The sequence below is a fragment of the Odontomachus brunneus genome, unplaced genomic scaffold (genome assembly GCF_010583005.1).
Source record: "Odontomachus brunneus isolate Ranch 3 - 2012 unplaced genomic scaffold, Obru_v1 Obru_scaffold_256, whole genome shotgun sequence".
NCBI lineage: Eukaryota > Metazoa > Arthropoda > Insecta > Hymenoptera > Formicidae > Odontomachus > Odontomachus brunneus.
In genome coordinates this window covers 130,120-144,622 of record NW_022639706.1, presented here as the reverse complement: position 1 = coordinate 144,622, position 14,503 = coordinate 130,120, and the positions used below count along the sequence as shown (strand labels likewise).

At 36.0% G+C, this 14,503-nt stretch overlaps 3 protein-coding genes across 4 annotated transcripts in view; 1 reads left to right on the top strand and 2 right to left on the bottom strand.

Moving 5' to 3' along the window:
* Window positions 1–2,322: 2,322 nt before the first annotated feature.
* On the bottom strand, window positions 2,323–5,175 carry LOC116852803 (zinc finger CCCH domain-containing protein 15 homolog). The gene is made up of 7 exons (XM_032833480.1): window positions 4,979–5,175; window positions 4,603–4,810; window positions 3,757–3,998; window positions 3,443–3,646; window positions 3,164–3,338; window positions 2,891–3,085; window positions 2,323–2,681 (listed from the first exon to the last, which is right to left on the bottom strand). The coding sequence occupies exons 1-7, from the start codon at window positions 5,045–5,047 to the stop codon at window positions 2,572–2,574; spliced, it is 1,203 nt and encodes a 400-aa protein (XP_032689371.1). The 5' UTR covers window positions 5,048–5,175; the 3' UTR covers window positions 2,323–2,571.
* Window positions 5,176–6,854: 1,679 nt separating this feature from the next.
* LOC116852810 (eukaryotic translation initiation factor 3 subunit E) lies at window positions 6,855–9,759 on the top strand. 2 transcript variants are annotated; one of them, XM_032833497.1, is made up of 9 exons: window positions 6,855–7,049; window positions 7,117–7,233; window positions 7,378–7,539; window positions 7,764–7,886; window positions 7,975–8,207; window positions 8,298–8,415; window positions 8,567–8,778; window positions 8,849–9,112; window positions 9,468–9,759. In XM_032833497.1, exons 1-8 carry the CDS (start codon window positions 6,960–6,962, stop codon window positions 9,105–9,107), a joined length of 1,314 nt encoding a protein of 437 aa, XP_032689388.1. In that variant the 5' UTR covers window positions 6,855–6,959; the 3' UTR covers window positions 9,108–9,112; window positions 9,468–9,759. The 2 variants fall into 2 exon arrangements, with proteins under 2 accessions (XP_032689388.1, XP_032689387.1); XM_032833496.1 differs by having other exon boundaries at window positions 6,856–7,049; window positions 8,849–9,086.
* A 157-nt stretch (window positions 9,760–9,916) lies between these two features.
* LOC116852809 (probable RNA helicase armi) overlaps window positions 9,917–14,503 on the bottom strand; it is a 5,296-nt gene continuing 709 nt past the window's right edge. The window contains exons 2-7 of the mRNA XM_032833495.1: window positions 13,512–14,372; window positions 12,540–13,422; window positions 11,504–12,375; window positions 10,806–11,375; window positions 10,470–10,715; window positions 9,917–10,331 (exon numbers count right to left, since the gene is read on the bottom strand). Of these exons, the coding sequence (XP_032689386.1) occupies window positions 9,984–10,331; window positions 10,470–10,715; window positions 10,806–11,375; window positions 11,504–12,375; window positions 12,540–13,422; window positions 13,512–14,342 (3,750 nt within the window). The 5' untranslated portion in view covers window positions 14,343–14,372 and the 3' untranslated portion in view covers window positions 9,917–9,983. The remainder of the gene's footprint in view (window positions 10,332–10,469; window positions 10,716–10,805; window positions 11,376–11,503; window positions 12,376–12,539; window positions 13,423–13,511; window positions 14,373–14,503) is intronic.

Sequence of the window (14,503 nt, the reverse complement as noted above, 5' to 3'; positions counted from 1 at the left end):
TATATATATATATATATATATATATTATCTGTAGTAATTCTATTTCTATTCCCTCCCATTCGAACATCCTTACACGGCACATTTCCTCCTACGCCTAAGCGAAACCGCCACGTGCGGTGTTCCTCCCTAGTGCTCATCGGTCAATTACAAATGATTCGAATATTCGAACTCGCCGCCGTGCGATCCAGGGGTGCGTTCAGATTCCTCATCCGGGTGCACTCTATTACTAGAAACATTATAGTATATGTCACATATACTATAGCACTTCTAGTAATAGAATATACCCGAGTGGGGAATCTGAACGCAGCCCAGAACGAGGTTCCCCAGAGTCGGCAGCATCTAGAGGTCCAGGGGTGCGTTCGAAAACATCACCCGTGTGTATTTTGTCACACTCAGATCGTTCGAAAACCCCTAGTGGGCACACTGACCATGCGACCATGGCCGTTCGAAAACCGTACTCCGTGGACCACTCGTGTGACTTTTCTCCACTCTCTTTTGCGCGGTGTGAATCGGTGGAGATGGTGGAGAGTGCGCAAAGAGTGCAATACAGTATGAAATTACTAAATTATTTATGGTTTTTTGTTCTTCGAAACATTCGTACAACCATTAGCCATCACGGTAAGATAAAAAATTTAAATACAGCAGTGTAGGTTAGCCAGGTTTAGGTTTATTTCTATAGTGATGTATATTGTCAGAATATTGTCTTTAAATATAAATAAAGCTTATTAAGCTTTTTGTATTTTATAGGTTCTGAAATTTTCTTACGAGATACGAGGCACGTTAAAAGTCACGAATCAGTAACAATTTGTGAAAAAAAATGGAAAATTTAATCTCGGGTCGTCATATTTTATGCATGGATATTTAAAAAAATATACAAAAGGATGACAAGGGAAATGTCTATATATACGATGTTAAAGGTAAGGAGTAATAAATAAGTTTATAAATTTCCTTAGGCCTGGTGCCCACGATGCTAGAAATCGATCCGAGTTCTCGGACCGAGAAATATATAGCCAATTAACTTTCCAGATAACTAAATTATAAATTAATAATTACTAAATTAATTAATTAATTAATTACTAAATTTATTAATTTATTATTATTTTGCTGAGAAGCAATTATAGCTAATGTCGAAATACGCTTTCGATCAGCCATTTTGTACACACATATGTAGGCACAACACACATGTAGTATGTCACATTGAGCATTCTTCCATGGCTGTTCGAAAACTCCTCTCGATACCAACTCCACTAACCCCACCAAGCCTATCCACCACAGCCACTTTCCGTCGTGGACTTTCAGTGTTTTCGAACGCACCCCAGGAGGTGCCGATCCATGTAAGCCACGAGAGCGCCATCCAGAGGTACAGAGAGCAACCGCACGGTGGACGACTGGTAAGTTATTATCTATATTATTTCTATACGCGCGAAACTACGATTAAAGCCTGCGACTGTCCGACCCACCGTAAGGTTACACTACGGTGGTTATACTACGCGTCTTGCGCGAAATCCATCGCGATTACCCTTGATCGCACGGATCCCCGGGTAGAATCACGCGATTCGTTTAGCCCGAAAAATTGCGATTTGATCCTGTGCTAGGGTTCGAGCGCTATTCTTCACGACAACGTGGCCGCAACCCGCCGGGACGTAACAATGGCATATACCGTATATGCCATCCTTCTGCTTTCGTAATAAGTGACGGCGCTGGCGTGTCAAGCAGTGGTTGTCTCTTTCCTGGGGTGCGTTCAGATTTCCTACCCAGGTGCATTCTATTACTAGAAACACTATAGTATATGTTACATATACTATAGCACTTTTAGTATTAGAATGCACCCGGGTAGAGAATCTGAACGCAGCCCTGAAGTTGGGACGCGTTCCGAAATCTACAAATCGAAAACGAAAAATCGGTGCACAAACTTTTCAGACCATGAGTGTATACATTCTCCCCACTCTCGACTATGAACCAGACAAGGATAAGAGAGGAAACAAGGTACCTCTCTCTCATCCTACACATCTCAAGAGGCAGCCAGATAGTAATATTTCAGTGGTTAATTCGGATTAGTAACAACCGTAGTTAGTGAATTCTTGGATTTTATTAGTATATTCTTTTAGATCTAAATGTACTCCAATCGAATTCGAGAATTCACTACTACGATAGTTACTAATTCGGATTAACGTTGCCGTGTAAACGTAGTCACCAAAAAGCTACGCAACGATAACGAGACTGTAGTTAATTGCAAACGAGTTATAGAATCACACCATTGATGTGCAACGGGTAGATCCATTTTTCAGATATCTCTAGTATATATTTATGAATACTGCAATATTCTTATTTTATCTTATTATTCTTGTTCATTTCATTTTACAATATAACGGTTGGTTTGCGCAACCAGCTCTTTGTACACATTCTCAAATATACAAACATCATTTATGTGTGAATATGTTGAAAAGTATATGTATATAATGCATTTGAGACTAATTCTGGCGATACGTTAAAGTTAATGAAGTTGATAAAAACGGATGGGAGGAGTGGAATCAACGTTACGTGAGGAGAGACACGATCGGGACATCTGGATTACTCCTCTAAGTCCAGGTCCCCCAATTCTTCTTCCAAACCTTCCAGGTCTTCTTCCATGAAGAGATTTTCATTGATAGCTAACGCCGCAGCACCTTCTTCCACAGTCACTAATAGAAAACATTTTAATGTCTTGATAATCTGATATCGAAATAAAAATTAATTATAAAGTTTTTGAATTTATATGAATATCACACGCAAAATCTCTGAAAATTTACCTAAGCTTAACTATAAATTGTTTTTTAATTATTAAAATATTGATCAATTAACATTATAAATTAAAGATTATCACATTATTTAATATAGTTATATATTGTACCTTCAACATTCTTATCATTATCAGCGATACTATTGACCTTTAATCGATCTGCAGCAGCTACAGTGATACCCATAGTGTCGGTTTCGCTAGCTTCAAAAGCTAGACGATCTGTATCGAGTTCCCTATATTGTATATCTTCATAATCATCTTCTTCGCGAACATAACTAGATATTGCTTCGTCTCCATCATCGATACCTACGATAATAAAAAATATACGATATTCATGTTGTACGTAAAGTTCGGAGGAAACCTGTGTTTTGAATGAAATATTACCATCTCCAGTTGCGAGATCTGGATTGAAGTAAAACATTTCTCTGCCTGATATGCCGACTTGTCGACCAGCCTTGTAATCGTTTCTTTTTTTTTCTTCATCCTTGATTGCCTGTTCTTCCTTCTCCTTCAACTTTCTCTTCTTCCAAGCTAAGAATGTCTCTAGCGTTATCTTAGTCTGTGAAAATCATTAAATAATTAGTATATGATGCTTTCCTTTATAAAATTCATTCGCTGATTTAAAGTCTGTTGTATATTTCATGTGTATTATTTACATATTACCTGATTAGATCCTAAATTAGCCCTTTCTTTTTCTATTAAATCTTCCAAAGATATTTCATCTTTCTTTTCTTCCTTCTTCTTATCTTTCTTCAAGACAAATCCAGGAGGTAAGGCATGCCTATAAATGCATTTTTGACCAGATGGACATTCCCAAAACCAACCGTATTTCGCTTTTTCTACCGCTTCCAAGAAATGTTTGCAGATCTAATGAAAAAAAAATATCTTGTTTCATCTTTTCTTTTAAAAGCAAGTTTTCAAAAGATTTTCTATAATAATTTTTACATGGATGTTTATCAAGCATTTGCTCAACCTACAATGTCAGTTGTCGGACGATTACCACCACCACCATGTTTCTTCTCCACAACTTCTTTCAACTTGTCCTCATCCCATTTATCCATTGTATCTAATTCCTTATCGTCGTCTCTCATATCACAATATAAGGAACGTTTCTCAGCTTTGCGTTCAATACTTAAGTCATGAGAGAATTTACATTTATCTCCTTTTGTGCATTGTCCCTGTTTAAAGAACGCGCAAACGACTGACTTAGGATCTATACCTGTAAATATTATTTTACAAATGTTATTTTTTAATTTGAAGATATATCTATGCTAAATTTTAGTTTCTTGCATTTAATGGTATCTTGATTACCTTTAGTGTCATTTTAGTATCTAACCTAAAAATAATTGAAAACCTACAGACAAAAGGGCTTTATTTAGGAAACAATACAAAACAATATTCATATGTATAAATTACGACAATTGTAACTTACTAACTTACTAACTTAATAACTTTGAATAAGATTTTACAGATGATACTTATGTAACAGTAACCATCTGTTTATGCTAATAGTACTATTCCAGGACTCAGCACATATTGCACATTTTGGTCAATTTTCAACTTGCTCTGCTTAATGCTATTCCCCTTTTGTGCTTCGTGCACATGCTATGTGCCATTCAAGATTCAGGAACATATGACTTGTAAGTACTTGTTTCCATTAGTGAAAAGCCATTGGAAATATATATTAAAAGTTATACATTCCTGAATCTTGAGCTGCTCCTAGAGTGTGCACAGGATGAAGTGGGGGGAATAGCACTAAGCAGAGCAAGTTGAAAATCAGCTGAAATGTACAATATGTGTCAAGCTCTTTTACTACTCCATACCTTTGTCTATTTTTTGCGTTTGAACAGGTTTGAAAATAAGCGCCAATTCCTTTTGCTCTTTGAGTTTCTTCTCTTTCTCTAGTTTCTTTGCATTGGGATCTTCAAGTTTGCGTGGATTAACACCGCCGGATTTCACTTGTTTTTCAACTTGCTGAATAAATTTTTGCTGCTTGGCACCCTTTTTGTTTTTTATACCAAACGTTTTATCCTGAAAGAAAACTTGTGCTTTAGGAAAATCATATTTCGTTTGAAAGCGTATATCAATTACAGCAAGCATAGATGCAAGATTTCTATATGTATGTATATTGGAAACATGTGGGAAACATGTGGGAATTTGCAAGTTTTTGGTTAGAAAGACAAGGGGACCGCTTTCTACCTCAATAACTTTTTCCTTTTTCTTTTGTTCCGTTTTTTTACTCGGTGCCGGTGCCTTTTTCGGTGGCATTTTGTCAATTTAAAATTTTTCTCGATAATACAGAAACACTTTGAATCTTAAAATTAACTTTAATAAAAGCCGTATTTTACTCGAAAATACTTATTGCCCACCATTACATTTCTCCCCGCATTATGCCGCTATCCATCACCTATGGTCTGTTCTTTTTAGCAGTGCTGCTGAATTAGTGCAATAAAGCATCGTCTACAATGAAAACTTAAAGGCCGTGGTATACAGAAAAACATAAGCAGTAAGCAAATTGACCAATTACGGTCGTTGATTCTTGAACCGTAAGAAGATCAGTATCTGAGATTGGTCAATTTGCTTACTGCTTACGTCTTAAGGCCAAATTACACTAGCGATTGGCGATTGATGATTGACGATTGAAGATTGGAACTTGACCAATTGGAACAAAGCAAGCCAAGGTTGAAGTTCGTTGATTCATCAAAATCTAATCTTCAATCATCAATCATCAATCACCAATCGCTAATGTGATTTTGCCTTTAAGCAAGTATCAGACTATCTACTACACAGGCCGACCCGACTGCCGACTCTCAATGAACCAATCACAGTGAGGCGCTGACTCGGCGCCTCACTGTGATTGGTCCATTGAGAGTCGGCAGTCGGGTCGGTCTGTGCAGTCGGTAGTCTGATACGGGCTTTACGGTTACGGAAAGTGTGTGTGACCAACTTAACTTTTTGAAATAATGACTTGCGATTGGTTGAGCAAAATCCGCGATGTGCTTATTCCGGTCCGTGGGGACTTAAGAGCTCTTGTTTCAATGCTAAAAATGACGGATTTATATATATATATTACGCATCCATTGTGAGGGTGCAAACCCATGCAGCGGAATAGCGGAGTGCGGAACGAGAGCGGAACCAATCACGAGTGAAAACTTGATCTGTTCTTTTCAGCTGCACTGCTGAACTGATGCAATAAGTTAAAGTGAGACAAATATATGTTTTCTCACTCTAACTTATTACACCAGTTCAGCAGTGCAGCTGAAAAGAACAGATCACATGTAGAACGCTCGTGATTGGTTCCGCTCTCGTTTTGCGCTCCGCTATTCCGCTGTATGGGTATACTTAAATTCATGGCATAGCGGTTATGTTGTGCTGAATATTAATAAACTTGGCCAGCTGGATTGTTTGTTCTTATTAATTTGAGGTTATATGGGGCCACGTCTATTGTATGATAGAAGTATGCATATATTACGCAGCTGCGACAAAACTATTCCGCAGATTTCACTAAAAATTGTTGAAAAACGTGGAACGCTCGTGATTGGTTCCGCTTTCGTTCCGCGCTCCGCTATTCCTCTGCATGGGTTTGCACCCTAAGTACTTATGGAGCGGAATGAGCACTCGCTCAATCGCGAGTCATTATTTCAAAAAGTTACAACTGCCTTAAAACTTATTTTATAAATTTTAACATTTTCAGTCAATATTTTTAATACAAAATACATTTAATTAAGTATTTATATATATAATAATAAAAACGAGTAATAAAACATTAATTTAAAAGTCATTTTAGTTACGTGCTATTCATTCCGCTTACGCTCATTCCGCTCCATGGGTACTTAGGGATTGAAAATCCGTGCGACAAAAACTGCGGAACATTCGTGATTGATTCCGCTCTTGTTCCGCGCTCCGCAATTCCGCTGCATGGATTTGTACCTTTACGTTACTTCTGCTAGAAAGAACGCACCTGTGTACACTTCTTGAACTAGTGCATCTGGAAAGAACAAACCTCTAGTGTACGTAGCTGGAAAGCACTCAATGTGAATCCTCCATAAGAAAGTTCCTAAAAATATAGTTCAGAATACTATTGTATGAAAACTGAAGGAAAATAAGAGGTCTTTCCATCCGCTTTGATAAACGTGGTTAGGTTGAATTACCACGAGATAAGCGATAAAACGAAAACACGATGGCTAAATTTGACTTAACATCTCGCATAGGTCAATATCTTGATCGTCATCTTGTATTTCCTTTGTTGGAATTTTTATCGGCTAAACAAGTACGTTGTGAAAATGAAATGTGCGGCGTGGCATTTTGTTGGTTATGTTACATTTGATATGTTACAGATTTATGATGAAGATGAGCTATTGCAAGCAAAACTCGATATTCTCAGTAAGACGAATATGATTGACTATACGATCGACATTAGAAAACAACTTTATCCCAATCTGGAAGTACCAGAGGTTTGTTAATGATACAATGAATTATGCATATGTTACTGATGTATGTACAAGAACTATCATCGGTTTTTTATTTTTATTATTTTTTATATATTTTGTATATTCACATTATACGATAAGTATGAATGGATAATGTATTTGGCTTAGGAATTAAAGGCCAGACGTGCTGATGTACTTCAAGAGCTTAGTTCACTCCAGAACAATGTTTCAGTGGTTGTAGCTCTTATGAATAATGAGGAAGTTATGAAGAAAATGGAGAATATGCGTGACTCAAAAACACTTAATAATTATCTCACTCAGGAGTCAGATGTAAGTAAAATATAATACATTGTAATGAAACATCTAAAGACAAAAGATTTCATTAAAGTGTATTTTTGCAGACTATATATATATATATATATATATATATATATATATATATATATATATGTGTGTGTGTGTGTGTGTGTGTGTGTGTTTTTAATAATTTATGATATTGATATGATAAGATGAAATATATGATAAAATAATTAATTTTGTTCATTATGTTACAGTTTAGAGTAGAGATGATGGATAGCTTTGTAAAGTTAGCAAAGTATCGCTATGAATGTGGTAATTACTCAGTTTCAACATCATATTTATACTTCTACATGTTGATTATGCCACCTACTGATAAGGTACTCAATGAATGTCCATGATAAATTATAAAATTAATATATAATATTATGTGTGTATATATGTAGAAGATACATATTTAATTTTTAGAATTATTTAAATGTCTTATGGGGAAAATTAGCATCAGAGATCCTTGTACAGAATTGGGAAACAGCTTTGGAGGATGTAAACAAGCTGCGAGAGTACATAGACAGTAATGTTATTGGTAATTCACTTCAAGTATTGCAGCAACGTACATGGCTCATTCATTGGAGTTTGTTTGTATTTTTTAATCATGTAAAGGGGAGAGACCTTATTATTGAGATGTTCCTCTACCGACCACAGTATGTATAATGTTTTAAACAATAATTTATAATAATATTATAAAACGTATAGGTTGTAAGAAAGTTATAACGCAGATAACATTGTTACAGCTATTTAAATGCTATTCAAACAATGTGCCCACATATACTTCGTTACTTGGCTGCTGCTGTTATTGTCAATCGTTCTAGACGATCAATTTTGAAAGACCTTGTGAAAGTCATACAACAGGTTAAAAATTTTAGAATTTCATTTATATACACAGTCTATAACAATCCACATAATCTCTCTTGATGAGATAGTAACTTTAAATTAAATAAGAACTTTAACTGTAACTTGACAAGATTCTGACAAATCTTTTAAAAGATTTTTATTTTTATAGGAATCTTATACTTATCGAGATCCCATCACAGAATTTCTTGAACATTTGTATGTTAATTTCGACTTTGACGGTGCTCGACAGAAGCTGCAAGAATGTCAGACTGTTGTCTTCAATGACTTCTTCCTGATTGCTCTGTTGAATGAATTTGTAGAAAATGCTCGATTAATGATTTTCGAGACGTTCTGTAGAATTCATCAGTGTATCAGTATTGGGTATGTAGTTTCTTTTCGAAATTATCTGTACTAATCGTTTATCGGTTACACTTTTTTATATTACTTATAGGATGCTTGCGGAGAAGTTGAATATGAAGGCGGACGTGGCGGAATGTTGGATTGTGAATTTGATCCGTAATGCACGCTTGGATGCCAAGATTGACAGCAAATTAGGACATGTGGTAATGGGAGGACAGCCGGCATCGCCGTATCAACAATTGGTGGAGAAAATCGAGACCTTGAGCGTACGAAGCGAAGCACTAGAGAATCTAATCGAGAGAAAGTTAAAGGCGAAGAATCAAGACCCAGTAAGTATAGTGTGGAACTAACAGAGGTCAGTATCATTCATGATCATACCGGCGCACGGTGTCACATGATTTGTTTAATGTATAACATGTTGCGATAAACATGAGACGTGAAAAGAAACTATCTATACAGATATTAACGAGATAAATGTTTCATAATGTATGGTTTTGAATGTATCATTTTAAGGCATGTTCTCGTTTGTCGTCTTCGTAAGTGCAAGGTATTGAATAACTATCTCGTTGATTTTATCAATTGTTCTAAAATGTTTCGACTTTGTGTTTCCATCATTATGCCATTGTGGAAAGTAATTAGAAAAAAGATAGAGATATTCTGAAATTTGTTCTTTATACATAAACGTAATGAATGATCAAATTTCGTTTCAGTATCAACACTCCTGGAACTTGGATTTATGACATCTTGACACAATATGGAAAAACAATGTGCAAAAGAAATATTCCAGCAACGACTATTTGCAGTGAATAGGCTTAATACAATGTACCTTCCAAATATAAAGAAATAATGAAGTCCAGTGTCATCGTGAAAAACAGATGTACTTTTATTTGTTTGTTGAACCTAATATCAAGATACATGTATAAAAGATACACGTATAAAATCAAAATTCATTCTGTAACTGATAATTGACACTAATAAGCCATAATATTTTGTAAAAGGAAATATCGCATTTATTTTACATAATCATATTTTTACTTTAAGATTAAGGATCATAATCAATTAACCTTGGAATATTTTGTGTTGATACACGAAATTATCGGTAAAAATAAAAAGATAGTATATCTCATCTAAGAATTTTAAGAAGGAACTTTAACTATTCTATTTTTTTTTTTTTTTAAAAATTGTGATCTTTTGTTCAGAATTACAATAATTTACGTTAATTATAATTAAGAAATATCACTTATGTTAAAATCATGTTGAAAATTACATCCCGTGTACATACCACGATTCATACAGTATATAAAAACACTTCTCCAATATGGATCCATATAAAGTAATTTGGGATTTCCAATAATTATCAGCAGAGCGCGAGCGCGAGTGATTGCAACGTTGAGTCTTTTTGGCGAAGCGACAAATCCCAGGGCGTGTTTGATGTCTTCGTCGATTAGATTATTACACGACCTGACAGTCGAAAGAATAATCACTTTTCTTTCTTGTCCTTGGAATCCTTCGACACTGCTAACTTTCGGTATTTTGACATCTAATTCAAACAGCAAGTCTTTGATTTGCATTACCTGAATTCAAGAAAAGCGATTGATAGAAGAACAGGAAGAATATATGCGCGATACTAAATATGTAACAAATATATAATACATGATAAGATATACAATACATGTAAGATAATAAATAGGACGTTAGTTAAATATGCTTACCTGTTTTTGATAAGGAGTTATAATTCCTATGTCATCTGGTTTAAGTCCATACTTATACAACTTCAATAAGTAGAGGTACACTTGTGTCGCTTCTTCGAGATTGTACCAGCTCGGACTGTCAGAATCTCTGCAGTTCTCGCCATCGACTCCGTGGAAAACAATAGCCGGCGGTGATCCGTTTCTCTCGGGCAATTCTGCTCTCAGCGTTTCTAAGAGTTTAGCTTCCTTGCTCTTCTTAGACGATATCTAAATACAACGCAAGAGTACGTAATTACGAATTGTAATTAATTTATGGAAGACTGAATCCAGGATGATATCAATAATGGTTGTACGTACATGCGGCAATAATTCGGAGTCATAAAATAGTGAATTTGGTAATTCCATTATTTCCGGTAAACTACGATAGTTTATGAGGAGCTTTGTGATAAGTCTCGGGTCGTAATGATTCTCGAATCCTTCGTTGTCTCTCTGGTACGGAAATTGATGCAACAATCTCGACAGAAACGACTCGCCTAATCCGTAGCGCGCAGCTAGTTTGCTCTGTATGACGGGTCCGAGTTGCATCGGGTCGCCCGCAAGAACCACTTGGCCTTGGTCAGAATGAATAAAGTTTAACGGTATCATAATCTCCGGCTCGGTTGCTTGTCCTGCTTCGTCCACCAGAATATGGGAGAAGTGACCGCGCGGGAAACCCATGTTGTACAATATCCCTAAAGTGGTGCAGGTACCGATGGTGATTCGATGACGACCTAGCACAGACATAGTACAGTTCAATCTGGGTCCCTTTCCTAAATAAGAAGAGCGTACGTTCGTTCCCTCTTCCGCTAAATCCGCTGTAGCGCAATAAGGCAGCAATTTCTCAGGTATAGAATCGTCATATAGACAATGATGAGCTATTAATCGGACCTACAACATACATATACTATAAATAAGTGTAAGCTAATTTAATGATCTGAATTCTCTAATTCTAAATTAATATTGATGAAAAATCTTAAATTGTGAAGAATTAACATTTAGAAGAAAGAAAAACATACCAGATCACCAGGTTTTAGTATGTCACTATCCAACAAACGTTCTGTTATTAAATTCGCTGAACTATTCGATGGTGTTGCCACCATAAGTCTACTTTCGGGTACCATTGTAAAAATTTGCAGAATCGCCTCGCAAAGTGTTATTGTCTTTCCCGTTCCAGGTGGACCAAATATCACATAGGGTAGTGGACGCGCTAATCCCTTCAGTATGTTTCTCACGGCTTCCCTTTGATAGTAGTTCAATCTTTTATCATACCAAATTAATTTGCGCTTTTTTATCTGATTGATATAGGGTTTTAATTCATCATTGATCTGGGTAGTCTGTTCATCTGCTCTCTTTGAGAGTGTGTTGCTGATTATATTAGTTTTATTATTATCGTTACACTTCGCTAGATTCATTTGGAAATTCGAATTAGATTCTGTTTCCGAAGACGAAGTCGTCTCTTCGGGTAATGATTTAATAGGCTTAACGTTGAAAAGCCTCTCTACTACTGACATTCTTGGAGATGTTCTGACTGCACTATCAACAGATACATCGCTACCAGAAGCGATACTATTAGAGGAGTCAGCGGATGACATGGATCCGTTTAGTTTGTTATAGATTCGCGTACGAACGTGTTTCTCCTCGACTTCGTCCTCCTGTAAGTGAAACTGCGCTTCCTTCTCCACTACTTTGGTAGGAAATAAAGTCACAGATCCGAGATGATTAATGGCAAAATTAATAGCATTGTGGCAACGTTGAAAAGTAGTTTTCGAGCATTTAAACGTCACTTGGCAAGTTTCATTCTTATAGTCCTGATGAAATTGTTTATTAAACTTAAGAAAGATTTCGTTGCTTTTGATTTTATGAATGTAGCCCTCATGTTTCAGTTTTCCTATTATAAATAAAAATAAAAATTATTAAGATTATTAACTTTACGTTAAAAATAGTTCAACATTACTTTTAATGTTTTAATAATTCGGTTATTGCTCGTAAATTTGACGCATAAGTAAATCAACATTAAAACACACTCAAGTTTTTTTTCAGGATAAATATTACCTTGAGAGCTATCCCAGTGGAAAGATACTACAGCTCTATCACCGATCAGAAGAGAAAGTCGTTTTTCAACTAACCCCGGCACTTCTAGTGTAAGATATTCTTCGTATCGTCGCATGACCGCGTGTTTTATGTCGTATTGTTGTATGTTGAGCGTCTGAGCTATTTCTTCCAAGTATAGTAAAACATGAAAACGTTCTCTATACGTATGCAAGGTTAATTGTTTCAGGAGACATGGTATTTCATTTTCTAGAGCAACTTCGCACTCTATCTGCGATTTTTCATCCTTCATATTGTCCAAGATAATGTTCCAAATGTATCGCGGCACGTGGAAAATTCCGTTGCGTACTTTAACAAAAGCAGGTGGTCTATACGGTTTTATTCCGGGGATATATGTCATTTCGTTCTCTTCATCGAGATTGACAAAGTTGATTTTCTGGCTGTGCTTTTGCGCGACGGACGTAGCAAGAGCGTTTCGTGAAACGTTTCTTGCATTGACAGTTATGTGAAACAATTTACCGATCTCGAAGTCTTCGAATTTAAAGATGAACAACTCCTCGGATCTACCAACGAATTTCGCTTTACATTTGAATGTATACGAAATGCTTTCAGAGGGTTTTATTACCGTACTAATATCCATATTCGTCGGTGACATTACCGATAATTGAGATGGAGTTTTTTGCGACACAAACGCACCGTTTCGCAATACGTGAGCATTGTCGTCAGTATTACGAATCGTGACTGTCAGAGTACTCTCTTCTTCTATATCCAAACTGAATTTCAATTCATCATCTATGATAATTCCGCATTTATTCTTTAGTAAGTCACTCGATACATTCGAATGCAAATTGTTTATAACTGACTGATGGGGAATCTTGTTTCCTGTCTGAAAAAAAAATATGAAGTATAGGATCACAATCTTGTCATATGTGAAGAGAAGTTTATTATTATAATCATTATCAGGTAAATTCTTACTTGGACTAATGGTACTACAGTTAATGATCTCCATCTGTAAATTCCTTGATCGCTTTCTATACTATCGCTCACTACTTTGTCGTCAACACAAGGAACATAGCCCGGCTCGCAGGCACCTTTATGAAATATCACACTTTTATCGATTATTCCTACTCGACTTTGTGGATCGTAACTAGTTATTACACCCACATTCAGATTACATCGCAGCGACTTGATTTTATCCACTTCCAAGATTTCGCCGTATAGATCCGGAGAGTCATTGTTTACCTCAACTAGAGATTCTAATGTTAACCAGTCACCAACAAGAGGAATAAATTCGGATTGTACTTTATTCAAATCGATGCGAATATTGTTTGGTTCGACGATGATGATGCGACCCTCACGTTGAGTCACTTTGGCGATCAAGCTTTTTTGTATTATGCGGTTGTAGACTACATTATTTTCTGATATTTCACTCTGGTTGTCCCATGATTCATTATTTGTTAGAGAAATAATTTTTATTACTCTTAATTTCGCATTCGGGTCCCGTAGTAATGCCAGATAGTAAACATCGTCACCCACTTTTAGATTATTGCTCAAGTGGTCATTTTTTTCATACACATAAAGATTATCTATTGTGACAAAATCCACAGCAACATTGGTGATGGTTCCTGTTTTGTAGTAACATCCCTCTTCATTCAATATTTTCTTTTCCTCTGCAGTTTCAGTCGTACCTCTTGCACATTCTAAACGAGATATAGCTGTATCTATATCTTTAATCTCAGTTTTATTCGAATAATCTTTCATGTGCTTTATAGTGTACTGAACCAGGTTGAACATTAGAGTCAACATGTTTAATTTCTTTGGCTCCTATCTAAGTACCTATAGACAAAAACAGACAAAATATAGGTGTAGATATTGGTACATATCAGAAAGTAAGATTAAGATGACTAGATTTCCCAGCTTCAAATCTAGAATAAAATGGGTCTAGTAAAAGAAAGAAGAGGAAGATC